The following is an 18,175-nucleotide window of genomic DNA, read 5'->3' as shown; positions in this document are numbered from 1 at the left end:
AATGAAAATAGAAACTCGATGTCCCAAAATCTGGGACACAGCAAAGTAAGTTTTAAGAGGGAAGTTCGTAGTGATACAGGCCTCCCTCAAGAAACAAGAAAAATCTCAAATAAGCAATCTTATTTTACATTTAAAGCAACTAGAAAAAAAGAAAAAAAAAAAAAAAAAGGCCCCAAGTTAATGGAAGGAAATAATAAAGTTCAGGGCAAAAATAAATGAAATAGAAACTAAAAAGTAAAGGTCAATGAAACTAAAGCTGGTTCTCTGAAAAGATGGACAAACTTTTAGCCAGATCCATCAAGAAAGAGAAAGCCTAAATAAATAAAATCAGAAATGAAAGAGGAGAAAAAAAAAACCCATATCACAGAAACATAAAGGATGTTAAGAGAATACTATGAACAATTATTTACAAACAAATTAGAAAACCTAGAAGAAATGGATAAATTCCTAGAAACATAATCTTCCAACACTGAATCATGAAGAAATAGAAAATCTGAACAGACTAATTACAAATCATGAGGAAATATACTCAGTAAAATAACAAAACAACAACAAACTCCTGTGGTGCCTGGGTAGCTCAGTCAGTTGAGCATCCTGACTCTTGATTTTGGCCCAGATTATGATCCCAGAGTCGAGGGATCAAGCCCTGCATCAGTCTCCATGCTGAGCATGGAGTCTGCTTAAGATATTCTCTCCTCCCTCCCTCCCTCCCTCCTCCCTCTCCCTCCTCTCTCTCACTCATCTTCTCTTTTTCCCTCTCCCTCTCTCTACCCCTCTCCCCCACTCATGTACACTCTAAGAATAAAACAGATCTTTTTTTTTTAAATTTTTTTTTAATGTTTATTTTTGAGAGAGAGAGAGAGAGACAGACAGACAGACACAGGGTGTGAGCTGGGGAGGGGCAGAGAGAGGAGGAGACACAGAATCCAAAGCAGGCTCCAGGCTCCAAGCTCCAAGCTCCGAGCTTCGAGCTTCCAGCACAGAGCCCGATGCGGGGCTCAAACTCACAAACTGCGAGATCATGACCTGAGCCAAAGTCGGTCGCTCAACCGACTGAGCCACCCAGGCACCCCCAAAACAGATCTTTAAAAAACCTCCCAACAAACAAAAGTTCAGGACAAAATGGCTTCACAGGTGAATTCTATCAAATATTTAAAGAAGAGATAATATCTATACTTCACAAATTATCCCCAAAAATTGAAAAGAAACACTTCCCATTTTACAAGGCCAGTATTACCCTGATACGAAAACCAGACAGATACTACCCCAAGAAAGCAATTACAGGCCAATTTCCCTGATGAACACAGACACAGAAATACTCAACAAAAATATCAGCAACCAAATTCCACAATACATCAAAAGGATCATATACCATAACCAAGTAGGGATGCAAGAATGTTTTAATATCCGCAAATCAATTATTGTGATACACATTAAAAAAACGAGAGACAGAAATTACAAGATCATCTGAACAGATGCAGAAGATGCACCTGACAAAATTCAACATCTATTTATGATGAAAACTCTCAACAAAGTAGGTATAAAGGGAATGTACATCAACATAAAAAAGGCCATATTTGAGAAACACACAGTTAACATAATACTTAACAATAAAAGGGTGAAAAGCTGAAAGCTTTTCTTCTAAGATCAGAAACAAGACAAGGATTCCTGCTCTCAATACTTTTATTCAAAGTAGTATTAGAAGTCTTAGCCACAGCAATGAGGCAAGAAATAAAAGGCATTCAAATGGAAAAAAAAAGTAAAACTGCCCTATTTGCAGTTGACATGATTATGCATAGAAAACCCTAAAGACTCCACCAAAAAAAAAAAAAAAAAACTATTAAAACTAACAAATTCAGTAAATTTGCAGGATACACAGTTAACACACAGAAATCCGTTGTGTTTCTATACACTAATAATGAACTATCAGGGAAAAAAATTAAGAAAACCATCCATTACAACTGCATTAAAAAGAATAGAATAGGTAAGAAATTTAACCAAGGAGGTCAAGGATCTGCACTCTGAAAACCCTAAGACTGTGATGGAATTAAAGACAACACAAAGGGAAAGATATACCATGCTCTTGGCTTGTTAGGATTCATATTGTTAAAATGTCCATACTGCTCAAAGCACTCTACAGATTCAGTGCAATCCCTACCAAATTTACCAATGGCATTTTTCTCAGAACTAGAACAAATAATCCTAAAATTCATATGGAGCCACAAAAGATCCTAAATAGCCAAAGCAATTTTGAGAGAGAAGAACAAAGCTGGAGGTAACATGCTCCTGATTTCAAACTATACTACAAAGCCATAGTAATCAAAACAGTATGGCACTGATGGAAAAAAGACAAATATTCAATGGAGTAGAAGAGAGCCCAGAAATAAACCCACCCTTAAATGGTCAACTAATTTACAACAAAGAGACAAGAACATACAAAGGTATAAATCAGTTTCTTCAATCGTGTTGAGAAAACTGCAGTCACATGCAAAAGAATAAAACTGGACCAGAATAAAATCTTACACCAAAGACAAAAATTAACTCAGAATTCATCAAAGACTTAAATGTAAGAAATTAAGCCATAAAACTCCTAGAAAAAAAATAGGTGGTAAACACTTTGACATCAGTCTCAGAAATACTTTTTTGGATATTTCCCCTCAGGCAAAGTAAACAAAAGCAAAAATAAACAAATGGAACTACATCAAACAAAAAGTTTTTGTGTGACAAAAGAAACCATCAACAAAATGAAAAGGCAACCTACTGAATGGGAGGAGATACTTGGAAATGATACATCTGATAAAAGGTTGCTATCCAAAACATAAAAAAACTGATACAATCCAAAAACAAAAAACTAAAAAGCCTGATTTAAAAATGAGAAGAACTGAATAGACATTTTTCAAAAAAAGACATACACACAGGCACATGAGAAGATGCTCACCATCACTAATTATCAGGGAAGTGCAAATCAAAGCAATGTTAAACCTGTCAGAATGGCTAGTATCAAAAAGACAAGAAATAACCAGTGTTGGCAAGAATGCTGAGAAAAGAGAACCCTTGTGCACTGTTGGTGGGAATGTAAATTGGTGCAGCCACTGTGGAAAACAGTACAGAGTCCACAAAAAATTAAAAATACTGCTACCATATGATTTAACAATTCCATTTCTGGGTATTTATCCAAAGAAAACAAAACCACTGATTTGAGAAGATATAGTTTCCCTATGTTCAATGCAGCATTATTTACAAAAGCCAAGATGTGGAAGCAACCCAAGTGTCCAGTGATAGATAAATGGACAAAGAAGATGTGGTATAGAAACAACGTGGAATATTATTCAGCCATAAAAAAAGAATGAAATCTTCCCATCTGTGTGACAACATGGATGGACCTGCATTAAGTGAAATGAGTCAAAGACAAACACTATATAATTTCACTTACACATGGAATCTAAAAAACAAAACAAAACAAAATTTACAAACAGAATAAAAACAGACTCATAGGTATAGAAAATAGTGGATGCTGTTGGGGCATTGGCAAACAGGCGAAGGACATTAAGAGGTAGAAACTTCCAGTAACAAAATAAATAAGTCATGGGGATGTAATGTACAGCATCAGGATATAGTCAATAATATTGTAACAATTTTGCATGGTGATAGATGGTAACCAGATCTATTGTGGTCATCATTTTATAATGTATAAAATATTGAATCTCTATCCTGTACATCTGAAACTACTATAGTATTGTATGTCAATTATAATTCAATTTTTTAAAAAAGGTTGAATCACTCCAATAGACCATAAGATAGTCTCTGGAAAGATGTCATGAAAATAAAAACAATATCCACCACGTTTGATAGTTACCTTCTAAATTACCTCTTAAGATTTTATATCATTAGGCTGATACTATTGTTTAAGTCATCTCTATCCTTACTCATTTTCTGTTTATTCATTCTATCAAGAAATGAAAGAAATGAAACAAAGTCTCAAAGATTGTGAAAGAACTAGCTTAGAATTCAGAAGTCCGTGACATAGCAGGAGACCAGGCAAGTGAGCACGGTGGAAAGGCCCTCAGGTGGCCCACCCGTAGAAGGGATAAAGGTGCCCTTTGATTCTCTGTTCTAGTTCTGAGAAAAATGTCATTGTTATTTGGATAGAGATTGCACTATATCTGTGCACTGCTTTCACAGATGCTCACACACCTGGGTGTCATGAGGTTGTATGTAGCATGAACACTTAATACTAATTGATTAAATACAAGGCAATTCAACTAAAACCTTAAAAATGAAAACAAAACAAAACAAAACAAAACAACGGGCTCCCCCTCCAACACTTTAAAGATGATGTTCCATTGTCTCAGGCCTTCATAGTTTCTAACAAGAATCTATAGTAGTATTCTTTTCTTTTTCTGTGCATAATGTGTCTTTGGCTTCTTTCCAGATCTTCTCTTTATCTCTGGTTTTCAGCAATTTGATTAGGACATACCTGACAATGGTTTTGTGTTTATTCTGCCTAGGACTTTTTGGACTTCTTGAATCTAAGGGTTTATACTTTTCTTGTTTCCAAAAAGCAATTATTCCTTCTTTTTCCTCTCCATTCTGGAATTTAGTATGGTAGATCAATTAATATTATCCCATTGGCCACTGAGGCACTATTCTTAATTTTTTCAGTCTTTTCCCCTATTTAATTTAATTTTGGATACATTCTATTGTTATTTTTAAAATCACTGACCTTTCCTTCTGCAGGGTCTAATCTGCCTTTAAGATTATTCAGTAAATTTTAAATTTCAGATATTGTACTTTTCATTGCTATATGTTCCACCATTTGGTTCTTTAATACATCTTCCATTCCATTCCTCGTTGTTTTAAGGACCTGAAAATGTTTGTAATAGTTGTTTTATTGTCCTTTCCTGCCAGTTCTATCACCTCTGTCATTTCTAGATTTGTTTCTATTAGCTAAATTTTCTTTTAGTTATGACTCATTTTTTTCCTTGGCATACTAACCATTTTTTATTTGATAATAAACATTACAAATGTTACAGTGTTGAGTGTCTTAACCTTGTTGTTTTTTAAAAAAGTATTGGGCTTTATTTTAATAGGCCGTTATTTGTTCATCAGTTGACCCCCCATAGGCCTCTTTTTAAGCTTTACTGGGATGGGCCTAGAATAACCGTTTCAAGGATATTTTAACTCCTCTGGAGTTGCCACTAAATGCCCTGCCATTCCAGTTGGTCAGAACCCATCCTGTGTGAGCAATGGGAATTGTTCGGGTTATAGTTCCCTGATCATTCCCCTCCCCCCAGACTTGTTAATTTCACCCTACATATGTGTGGCCCTAATACAACAAAGACAAAAAAGGCATCATCATTTTCTGTGCAGCAGTCTCCTTTCTGCAACTCTAACCTGCAGTTTCCACTTGCTCTATTTGCAACTGCCCTTCCTGCAATGTGATCTGGAATGCATCTCCAGGCAGAAAGTTGGGGGAATTGTGGTATCCACTGCACTTATTTTTCTGTCTCTGGGAATCACATCATGCACAGTCTGTTGTCCAACGTCTGAGAACAAATGAATCATATTTTGTTCAGCCTTCTAGTTGCTTACAGCAGGAAAATAAGCCCAGTCCTTATTAACTCTTTCAGGGCCTGAAGCAGATGTCACTTTACATAATAAGAAACCAATGAAAATTCCAGAAAGATAATGTGTACAAGTGGCAAGTCAAAAGGACTAAAAGACAGGTGCTAGAATGGGGCTGGCAGCTCATAATAAATTTTACTTCCCTAAGGTCCAAGGAAAAGCTATTCCCACCCATTTAATGCTTGGCTTTATGATACTTTAAATTCAATGCAAATATAGCAACAAAGACTAACAAATACTAGTTAGCTTTACTAGCTTCTAAAATGGTCAAGTTGTTGAAAGATAAAAGAAAGAATAAACAACATTAAAAAACAACAACAAAAAACAACTTCATTTCTAATATATCTGTTACAGCCTTTCTTCCTTTCCTTCTCCTAAACAGTTGATGCTACAGCAATAGTTCTCAAATTTTTCTAATCAGAACCCATTCAGTTCAAATCCTAGTCCAAGCCTCACCTGGATTATTACAACAAGTCTCCCAAGTAATCTCCTTGCTTCTTCCCTTTCCAAAGTAGTGTGATCCTTTTAAAAGGTAAGTCATATTATTCTCACCAAAAATACGTAACTACAATCTAATCATGAGAAAATACCAGACAAATCTCAACTGAGACATTCTATAAAGTAACTGACTAGTGTACTCACTAATGGTTTCCAAATTCATGAAAGACAAGAAAAGTGCAAGAACTATCAGGGATAGAAGGAAACTAAGGAGTCAGAACAACTAAATGCAGTGTGGTATTTAGGACTGGATGCTAAAATAGAAAAATGACATTAGGTGGAAAAATACCAAATTTGAATAAAACCTACAGTTTAGCTATAATTAGTATTATACCAATGTTAACTTCCTGGTTTTGATCATTTTATTAGGGCTGCATAAGTTAACATTACAACAAGCTGAGTGAAGGGAATATTCTCTATTATTTGTGAAAATTTCCTGTAAATCCAAAATTATTTCAAAATAAAGTATTTTAAAACATTAAAGCGATAAAAAGTAAGTCAAGTGTCTTCCCTACTTGAAACCCTCAAATGATTTTGTCGTAATTATATCAAAACAGACCTACTGCCTGTTTTTTTTTTATTTTTTTTAATGTTTATTTATTTCTGAGACAGAGAGAGACAGAGCATGAGTGGGGGAGGGGCAGAAAGAGAGGGAGACACAGAATCTGAAACAGGCTCCAGGCTCTGAGCTGTCAGCACAGAGCAGGACGCGGGGCTCGAACTCAGACCACGAGATCATGACCTGAGCCAAAGTCGGACACTCAACCAACTGAGCCACCCAGGCGCCCCCCACTGCCTATTTTTTTTTTTAACACTAAAAAAATTTTTTTTTAATTTTTTAATGTTTATTTGTTTTTGAGAGAGAGAAAGAGAGTCAGAGCATGACTTGGGGAGGGGCAGAGAGAGAAGGAGACACAGAATCTGAAGCAGGGCCCAGGTTCTGAGCTATCAGCACACAGCCCAAAGTGGGGCTCGAACTTGTGAGATCATGACCTGAGCCAAAGTCAAAGCTTACCCAACTGAGCCACCCAGGCACCTCCCACTGCCAGTTTTCATAAAGTAAAATCTTATTGGAACACAACCCCACCCATTCATTTACATATTGTTTCTGGCTGTTTTTAGGCTGTATCAGCAGAGTTGAATAGATGCAACAGAAAATGTACGGCTTGTAAAACCAAAGATATTTGCCATGTGGCCCTTTACAAAAAAATGTTAGCCCTCTGACTCAGAGTAAAAGCAAAGTTCTTACAATGGCCTGTAGCGTCCTATGTGACCTGGCCCACCCCACTCCTTCTCTGACTACTTCCTACTACTGAACCCTTCACCTTTTCTGCTCTAACCACACAGGTCTCTCCTCACTGTTTCACAAAATGTGCCAAGCAATGTTCTTGCCTTGGGGTCTTTGCACATGCTGTTAGTCAGCTTGGATTGTTCAACTCCCACATCCTTCAAATCTTTGCCCAAATGTCCTGACCAGTCTAATAAACCATCCCCTGGCAATTCCATACTCCCTTTCCCATTTATTCTGACTTATTCTTCTAGCACTTACTACCATTTAATGTATTATATATATATTTTTTAATGTGTATTTTTCTATAATGTAAATTTCATTGGGCAGAGGCTTTGTTTTATTCAATGATATGCCTGGTACTTACCAGTATTTTGGTAAATATTTGTTGAACTATGAGCAAATTTTATAGGTTATCATACATGTACAATTTTTTCCTAATTGGCATCTGTATGATTTGTAACAAATGTATAAGTAAACATCTTAAAATATAACTGCTAAAAAAATTATAGGCCAAAAACACTACTGATGCACTAACACAGTAATCTGTAATTTAAAATCAAGAATAGAAACACTAGACAGATAATCAGCAAGTCTACAGAAGACTTGAACAACACTACGAACCTGACCTAACAGACACTTATGAAACACTCCCCTTGACAACAGCAGAATCCATTCTTTTAAAGCACACATGAAACCCTGTCCAGGATAGACCATCTCCTGGCCCATAAACAAGTACTGATAAATTTAAAAAGCCTGAATTAGAAATCAAACAACAGAAGGAAATTTGGGAAATCTACGAATAGGTAAAAATTAAACAACACATTTCCAAATAATCCATGGGTCAAACCAGTAATCACATGGGAATTTAGAAAGTATTTTGGTCTGAATGAAAATAAAACTTAACAAAGTTTATGAGATGCAGCTAATGAGAAATTTATACGTTAAAATTGCCTCTACTAGAAAAGTTCTCCAGCCAAAAATCTAAGAATTCACCTTAAAAATCTAGAAAAAAGCGGGGCTCAACTGGCTAAGCATCTGACTGCAGCTCAGGTCATGATCTCACAGCTCGTGAGTTCGAGCCACACGTCAGGCTCTGTGCTGACAGCTCAGAGCCTGGAGCATGCTTTGGATTCTTTGTCTCCCTCTCTGTCTGCCCCTCCCCCACTCGTGCTCTGTCTCTGTCTCTCTCTCAAAAAAATAAACATTAAAAAAAAATTGAAGACACTCTAGAGAAAAGAGTAAACCAAACTAAATGCAAACAGAAAGAAAGAAAAATAAAAAATGGAAATTAATGCAACAGGAAAATAAAAGAATGATAAAGGTAACAAAACTAAAAGTGAGTTCTTTGAAAAGATCAAAGAAAAATGTCAACTGAAGAGCATTAGAGGGAGGTCTGTCTACTTTGCCTGATTGCCAGCAAGCCAGGGCTAGAAGACATAAAAAGTCTCAGAGGAGAAGGAAATGGAGAAGGGAAAAGAAGGAAACGGCAGGGGAGGTAGAAGAGTGAGGACAGGAGACTACTGTTTAGTATAACAAACTCCACTGACTACTGGGATTCTTTAGCCATGTGCATTTACAACTAATAAATATTTTTTTGAAGTGCAGAAAAACAAGAAAAGTAGAGAAAAAAAAATGTCCCTGTGTAATGCTAGATTATACAAGTTAAGGGGACAATCTATTGTCCAGTGGGTTTCTTTTTTAATCTCTTCCAGTAACTTCCTCATTTTGGTACTTCAATAAGTGTTTGTTCACTGAATACTTAGCATGATATCTGTACTTCTGCCTTTATGACATTATACAGAATTATCAATGAGAAATGGATACAAAACTGCAAACTCGATTTTCAATATGACCAATATTAACAACCAAGCTTCTCAAGCTCAAAAGGAATCCAGTGTGGTTCCAATAATCAGAGGTAGCCTGAAGAACTGCAAAGACTAGCTATATTTGCAGGAAGCAGCCTGACTCTGTAGCAGCCACAAAGAGAGTCTTTGACTAGAAAGAAGAAAAAAAAAAAAAAAAAACCCTAGTCTGGAACACTACTCTGCCCCCTCCTCTTCCTATAAACTAGTGGCCTAGGGAAAAAAAAGCCACTTCCTTCTATGATGATTCATAAAAAAGGAACCAGCACAGCGACTGTACAAAAATGAGAAAAGAGGAAGAAATTCAACAAAACCTATGAACGAATAAAAAAAAAAAAAACTATACTGAGAGCCACAAAACAGAAAAAAATTGTGACCAGATATTTCCCATTAATTTAAAAGAAAAACACACAGCTGAAGCACTTGTCACCATGAAGCAATACCAGATATTAGAAATGATTGTGAGGATTCTAAAATGTATATGGAAATGCAAAGGACCTAAAATATCTAAATCAATCCTGAAAATAACAAAATTGGAGGACTTAACCCAACCTGATTTCAAAACTTAATTCAAAGATATAGTAATCGAGAGAGTAAGGTCTTTGCATGAGGATCAACCAACAGGTCAATGGAACAGAACAGAAAAAGAGACCCACACTTATTTGGTCACTGGATTTTCAACAAAGGCACCAAAGCAATCCACCTGGGAAAGGAAAGTGTTTTCAATAACTGGTACTGGAAGAAACAAACACCCAACATGAAAAACAATGCAAGTGAATACTTTGTTATACCACAACAAAAATTAACCCAAGATGGATAACAGACCTAAAATAGAAAAGTTAAAACAAAGTTTTCAGAAAAGATGATCTTCACAATTTGGGGCTAAGCAAGGATTTTTTAGGTCATAGAGAACAATAATCACAAATGTAGAAGACACTTATAAATTAGATTTCATCAAAATTAAAAACTTCTACTCACCAAGAAAATGCGAAAAACATAAAAAGACTTCCACAGATTGCAAGGAAATACTCACAAAACACCCCTAACTGACAAAGGAATGGTATCCAGTATATATAAAGAATTCTGCTAACTCAAAAACAAAATACAAAAAAACCACACAATTTTTTTAAATGGGCAAATGATTTGAAGAAACTTTCCCAAAGAAGATACATAAATACAATGGATTAATGATGGATAAAGGATGGATAGGTAGAGATATGATAAATAAAAATACTAAAACCTTAGTAGTACATTGCAGGTGTTATGTATACAGGTGTAACTGTAAAATTCTTTCAACTTTGTTGTATATCTTAAAATGGTAATAGAAAGAGCATTCAAAAGTTCTTTCCTTGAGTTAAGATATGATATGATCTTATATACCTAAAGAGCATATTATGTGTCAGGGAAAAATGATCCACAATGGTTGAAACCAAGACATGTTATAGCAAGATGACTAAGCTTTAAAGACAGAAAAAGAATCATTTGGGAAACTGGCAATATGAGTTTCTTATAGCAAGGAGTAAGAAGTGTGGAAGGTCATCTGGCTAGCCTCAGCAGAAGCACTCCCCATTCACCCCAACTCCTCAAAAAAGAAAATGTGACTAAAAGCTTCTATACTTATGCGAAGAATAAAGACAGAAGATAACATTTTTGACTACACAGAACCTCAGGGAAAACTGGTTATATGGACTTTTCTTAAGAAATTAGAAAATGACCTTTTTAAAAAAAATTTGTAAATGTTTTTATTTATTTTTGAGACAGAGACAGACACAGCATGAGCAGGGGAGGGGCAGAGAGAGAGGGAGACACAGAATCCAAAGCAGGCTCCAGGCTCTGAGCTGTCAGCACAGAGCCTGACGCGGGGCTCAAACTCACGGACTGTGAGATCATGACCTGAGCTGAAGTCAGACGCTTAACCGACTGAGCCACCCAGGCGCCCCAGAAAATGAACTTTAATCAGTAGATTTAAATAGGTTAGCAATTCAGAAACTACGTTCATTTAGGATTAAGCAAGTTAAGTAGATATACTGTGAATCACAAGAGCCAAGTTTCCCACTGAGGGGGAAAATAAGAGTAAGGAATTGGAAGAGGCTAGAATGAACCCTGCAGTACTGCATTGGAATCAAAGGTATCATAACAAACTCATAATTTTTAACATATACAGATAAATGGACATAGGACCTAGATAGATGTACAGGTGTGTATGTATGCATACAAGTATTTCCTAGTTCTGCTCACTGAAAGGATTAGAAGCACTGATCCCTCAGAAGCAATGAGCCTATCTAGAACCCAGGTCTTGGTTTCTAATACTATTCTCCAATTAACAGAACCAGGTTGCTTGGGGACATGGCTGATTCCAGGTTTGGGGTAGGGAAAATACAAGATGAGCCTAGAACATCTTACACTGCTAGAATATAAGGAAAAATGATGGGAGATATTGAAAGGACAGAGTAGCCAACTCCAAAGGACAATCAATGGCCAAAAATGGAACAATTTTAGTAACAAAGTAAAAAATTTATAGTAATATCCACAAGAGCGCCCTGATATCAATAACTGACAAAATAAATAAAATTGGGGAAAAGGATAGCTTTTCCTTATAGAATTCCAATGAATAAATGTGAAAGGAACTAGAAAGTCACCATTCAGCAAACATAATAATTGTTACAGGCAAGAATCATCAAGGATGATTAGTTGGGAAAAAGTTATGAGGAGAAACAAGATATTTGCAATATCTCAAGGTATCACTCCAAAAGAAAGCTTCTAAGTACATAAGGAAAAAGAGTATATTTATAGTAGAGAAACCTGTCAGACACCAATTTAATCAAGTGTGATAAGTTAACAATGCTGATAATGAGATATATCAACATCATCTTAATATGACAGTCTGAAAAAGAATACCATATCACTTGTATGGTGTTCTTGCTAAAAGAATGTAAAACCTGAATTTAATCATAAGGAAACATGAGACAATCCCAAACTGATACATATTCCACAATCCCTGCTTCTTTAGAAAATATATTTAGAAAAAATATTTTTTTGTGACTAACATACAGAAATATAAATTGAACCTATATCCAGCTACCTTGATAAATTCCCCTATTATTTCTAATAATTTGTTTATTCTTTTGGGTTTTCTGTGTTATCAGAAAATAATTAAGCTCCACTCAAAGTACAGGATAGGAATATCAAGTGGCTGAGCTCATGTCATAGGCCTGAACTGGTAAAGCAATTATCTAACATTTTTAGTTTCATAATGGGAGAAAAGTTTCCTCCCACCAAAATTCATAAAATAGAGAATTCTCCAAATACTTATATTTCTATTCTTATATAGAACAGGAAAAACAAATTTTGCTAAAATCCAGAGTACAATATAGGAAAATGTTTTGTCAAAAATGGTCATGAGCAGCAGAAATAATATAAATGGTAACACAGTACAAGAAAAATTATAAAATATATAATAGTGAGGCATACAGACAACAAATGATCATTAAAATACAAAGGTTATAATTAAAGTAAAAGTAGTAAGTAAAAGTAAACACAAAAATGATATAATCTTAAAATCTAAATATCACACTTGGATCATATCATGGATCCTTCAGAGCAACTGGAATTTATTCCTCTTAACTCCCACAATTCTAGAATAGAGCTAGTGAACTTTCAAACAATACGTCAAGAGTCAACTGTTCAAAACTTTGCATGTTCTATAAATATCTCATCATTTATGCCTAAATGACCCAAAGAGAGAAATCACCAGAGAAGAACAAAGAACAAAGAGTAACTACTGTTCTGTCTCTCTTCTCCTCCCAGAGGGGCTTAAGGATGATTAAGAAAGAGAAAGGAAGGGGTGCCTGGGTGGCTCAGTCAGTTAAGCATCCGAATCTCAGTTTTGGCTCAGGTCATGGTCTTACGGTTTTGTGAGTTTGAGCCCTGCCTTGGGCTCTGCGCTGGTAATGTGGAGCCTGCTTGGGATTCTCTCTCTCTCCGCCCCTCCCCTACTCACGCTGTCTCTGTCTCTTTCAAAATAAATAAATAAACTTAAAATAATTTTTAAAAAAAAGAGGAAGGAAGAGGCAATGTTTCAGGCTAAGGAATAACACAAATAGAACTGAGAACACACTGAGGTCTACATAACAAAATAAGAGTAAAATGACTGGAACACAGAACTATTAATTCCATGATGTAAAGAACCTTTAATAAACACATGGGAAACCTGGAAGAGAAGCAGTTTGAGAACATCAGATTAACTTAGTTATGGAGAGATTAAAAGTTGCTCATAAAACATTCAACTAATGTTATCAAGTAGGCAGTTGAAAATATGGGCTTAGAAGGATGCTAGAGACATAGTGTAGATCTGGACCATGCAAACTGTAGATCAGGTCACAGCCACAGTATATGCACTTGTTACTAGTGTTAATGAAGCACAGGTTACCAGACACTTAGATTAAAACTACTAATCAAGGGAGAATCAAATACAGTGATTAATAATTTTAAATTGCCTAAAAGCAATTCAATGAATTCTATAAATTATTCTGTTCAGAATAGACTTTCTTATAAATAACTGAAATTCTATATAGATACATATACAAATACTGCAATTCAGGAGAGGAGTCTTTGGAGATCAGATTACTGCGGGCACTTAAACTGCAGTCAGCGCACGACACCTCTCCGTGTGTGATCTCATTGCACCTGCAGGCAACACTGTTGAGCTTAAAAGGCTCAATAGCAGAATTCTCATTTTAGAGATGACGAAACAGGATGAAGAGAGAAAAAATGACCTACTCAAGTGGCAGTGACAGAATTCAGGCCCTGAATATGGGTTGTCTGATTCCAAAACCCATGGTATTACATCTGTGTGATATACACACATCTGTGCCTGAATACGGAATTCTACTTCTAAGTTATAATATTGTGATTTATAATAATATGTATATATTTGGTCTTTGTCCCATTTCTGGCACAGAGCTCTGGAAACCTGGGAATTTCCTAAGTGATGAGAGCAACAAGTGTCTTTTGTTATGTTAATGAGATCAGTTTTGGACACACCCCCCAATGAAGGATGGGAGCTGGCTGCCAGGAGAGTCAACCATGTGATCAGAGGGTTGAAACTTTCAGTCCTACCCCTCTCCAACCTTTAGGGAGGGGAGAAGAGCTGGAGGTTGAATCAATCATCGATGGCCAATGATTTAATAAATCATTATTTCATAAATCATGTAATGAGGCCTCCATAAAAACCCAAAAGGGGGCGCCTGGGTGGGTCAGTCAGTTGAGCATCTGACTTCGGCACAGGTCATGATGTCATCGTTTGTTGGTTCAAGCCCCACGTCAGGCTCTGTGCTGACAGCTCAGAGCCTAGAGCCTGTTTGCAATTCTGTGTCTCACTCTCTCTCTGCCCCTCTCCCGCTTGCACTCTGTGTGTGTCTCTCTCAAAAATCAATAAACATTAAAAACAATTTAAAAAAAAACTAAAAAAAAAAAAAAGGACAGGGTTGGACACCTTCAATGCTGGTGAATAAAGGAAGGTGCTGGGAGAGTGGCACCCTCAGACAGCATGGAAGCTCCATGCCCCTTCCTACATACATTTCCCCATGCACCTCTTCCATCTGGATGTGCATCTGTAGCCTTTAATGAATTAGCAAACCGTAAGTGTTGTGCAGAGTTCTGTAAGGCACTCTAACAAGTTAATTGAACTCAAGAAGGCGCAGGGGGGAGTCTTTGGAACCTCCAATCTGTAGTTAGTTGGTGAGAAATACAAGTGACAACCTGGGCTTGCAACTGGCATCAGAAATATGTGCATATGTGGGGGTAGGGGCTGGTTTTGTGGGACTAATCCCTTAACCTAGGAGATCTGATGCTAATTTCAGGTAGATAGCATCAGAATTAGGTTAAATTGTAGGACACCTAGCTGCTGTCACAGAGAATTGCTTGGTGTGGAGGGAAGCTTCCACACATTTGCTGACCAGAAGTGTCAATAAACTGTTTACATAAAAGTAGAGACACACAGGGAAGAAACACACAGTAGGAAAGAACTGAATTCTTCCTGTATGGAAGAAAAAAACTGAGTTTTTCCTTTATGTAAGTGTATATTTTTTTCTCATATAGTGTTAAGGCTTTTTTCCCTCATTAAAATCAGTACAGGCTCAACATTTTATAAAATTGTATACAAGAGAAGGTGGCATAGTCCCATAATCCCAACTCTCACGATATCTGCTACTAATCATTTGGAGTATATTCCACAAGATCATTTTCTCTATTCATCTAATTAATGCATATGTAGGAGCTATATAAATGTGTTTATGAGCCTGAATATATTTACACATGTGCAAATGTTTCTATGGATCAATTTTTAGAAACAGAATGTTAGGTCACTGAGTATAGCACTTTAAATTTTTTTTTTTTTTTAATTTTTTTTTTTTTTCAACGTTTATTTATTTTTGGGACAGAGAGAGACAGAGCATGAATGGGGGAGGGGCAGAGAGAGAGGGAGACACAGAATCGGAAACAGGCTCCAGGCTCTGAGCCATCAGCCCAGAGCCTGACGCGGGGCTCGAACTCACGGACCGCGAGATCGTGACCTGGCTGAAGTCGGACGCTTAACCGACTGCGCCACCCAGGCGCCCCAGCACTTTAAATTTTAATAGCTATTGCCAAATTGCTTTCCAAGGATATTGTACCAATCTCTACTGACATACAGTATGTGATTAACAAATAAAATTTGCATAAATACAAATAGTCAAAAGACACACATAAACCAATACTTAATCCCATTTGTAAGGAAACCCAAATTAAACAAAAGCAGTATATTATTTTTATCCATCAACTTGGCATAAAAATGTAAAGACTAGTATTACATAATCTCTCACAGATTGTTGGAAGAGGGATAAACTGCTTTCTCCCTTCTGGTGGAACCCTGCTGGTTCAGCTTCTGCAGGGCATTTTGGCCATGTATGAACATTTTAATGTATATAGACTATGACCTGGCAATTCCACATTTATGACTGGATCCCACATGAGTAACTACACACGTGCCCAACAATTTACTTAGGGTAGTGCACAGTACAGTCTTTAAAAAAAAGAGCAAATATTTGGAAACAGTCTAAATGTTTATCAATCAGAAATTAAATCAATTATGTTAAAACCATACAATGGAATATTTAGCAGTCATAAAAAAGTGATGTTATGATATTTGTTTTAGTAGAAAAATGTCCATGATATGAAAAAATATAGAGAAAAATCCCATTTATATACATGTATACAAGCCACAGGAAAAATATCTTAAAATGTATTTCAGAATATCAATAGTAGTTATATCTACATGGAGGAGTAACAGGTAAATTTTCATTATACATTTCTGTAATAGTTTTAAACAGTATGCATGTGTTCACTTCTACATTAAAGAAAACATTAAGAACATTATCCTTTTAAGGAACTCACTGCTCTTAAAAGATTTATATGTATAATATTATCCTATTCACAAAAGATTACTGTTTGTGGATTGTTACTGCAGGAGAGAAGCTAAGGCAAACACCAGTTAGACTTACATTTAACTATGAGAAGTAATATATCATCGAAACTTTATTCATCACATTTTAAAAAGATGTTTATAAAAGCATATTAAAACATTCAATTATGGTTTCAACTCTTATAGATTATATGTGGTAAAAAAAATAATAAGAATTAAATAATTACCTCTCCTATGAAGACTACTATAACACAGTCCAACTTCTCTTCAGGATACAGATTATCAATAAGGGAATGAAGAGTTTCTATGAGGTAAGATTTAACTTCTCTCTTCACCGTGGGAATTCCCATTACTATTGACACTGAAAGAAAATAATGATAGTAATTATATAAAAAGATTTCACAAGACAGTATAGAGTAACACTATATTTCAAAAGTGATTATACCCTCTCGAATTGATAGAAATAACTGAAAAATCAAAATGTACTACTCAATAATAATTGAGGAATCAAAATAAACCACAAAATAAACTACTTTACAAAGAAAAATAATCGGAGGATATAAAGGGATACCCATAACAGTATAATCCTTTTTACAGGGCTTATCCATAAAATATGTCAAGGTACTGATAAAAATGAAGACATTAAACCTCACATTAAAAACAAATGACTATAAAGTGTAAACAAATATAAATTATACAACTACAAGAAACACTGAACACATCTTAAAAATTAACATCTCAGATACCATGTATATAATGCAATCAGAAGGACACAACATCCCTTCTGTGGTTTTCCTGCCAAAAATGCAAACTTCAACCTAACTATGAAGAAATATCAGACAAATCCACATTAGGGGGATAATCTACAAAATAATTGTACAGGTACTCTCTGAAGCGTTAAGATCAGGAAAGACAAAGAAAGAACTGTCCAAGATGGCAGAAGACAAAGGAGACATGACAATTAAATGAAATATGGAATCCTGAGTTGGATCCTGGAACAGAAAAAGAAAAACAATAAAAAAAATGACAAAATCTGAATAGGATCTAAGGTGAGCCAATACTATAGCATCAATACAAAGTTCCTGGGTTTGATCATTATATTATGGTTACATAATTCGAACATTTAGGGGAACCAGGTGAGGTATATGAAAACACTGTGTATAATATTTGTGCAACTTCTTTTAAGTCTAAAATTACATCCAGTTTTACTATAATGCTTGTTTTTCCAATGCAAATTTTTTCCTGAGTGACTAATACATCAGGCAAATATCTGAGCATAATGTGGATTTCACATTTGTTTACATGCAATTTCTCCTCTGGGACAAGCATTCACTAGGTAAACAGAAAACTGCATCCACTTGAAATGAGTTAAAAAAACTGAACTAAGCAATGTAGAAATACATGAATGGTATATACCTCCAACCTCTACCAGCTGCCTCA

The 18,175-nt window shown here is 35.8% G+C and overlaps 1 protein-coding gene across 2 annotated transcripts in view; it reads right to left on the bottom strand.

Annotated features, from left to right (window-relative positions):
- MGAT4A (alpha-1,3-mannosyl-glycoprotein 4-beta-N-acetylglucosaminyltransferase A) overlaps positions 1-18,175 on the bottom strand; it is a 122,181-nt gene that overhangs the window by 37,253 nt on the left and 66,753 nt on the right. For both annotated transcript variants that reach the window (XM_045445789.1, XM_045445790.1), the window contains exon 5: positions 16,963-17,096. In XM_045445789.1, coding sequence (XP_045301745.1) covers positions 16,963-17,096 — 134 coding nt within the window. The remainder of the gene's footprint in view (positions 1-16,962; positions 17,097-18,175) is intronic.

This window comes from Leopardus geoffroyi, chromosome A3 (genome assembly GCF_018350155.1).
Source record: "Leopardus geoffroyi isolate Oge1 chromosome A3, O.geoffroyi_Oge1_pat1.0, whole genome shotgun sequence".
In the NCBI taxonomy this organism is placed as follows: domain Eukaryota; kingdom Metazoa; phylum Chordata; class Mammalia; order Carnivora; family Felidae; genus Leopardus; species Leopardus geoffroyi.
This window is presented reverse-complemented; position numbering and strand designations above follow the sequence as displayed.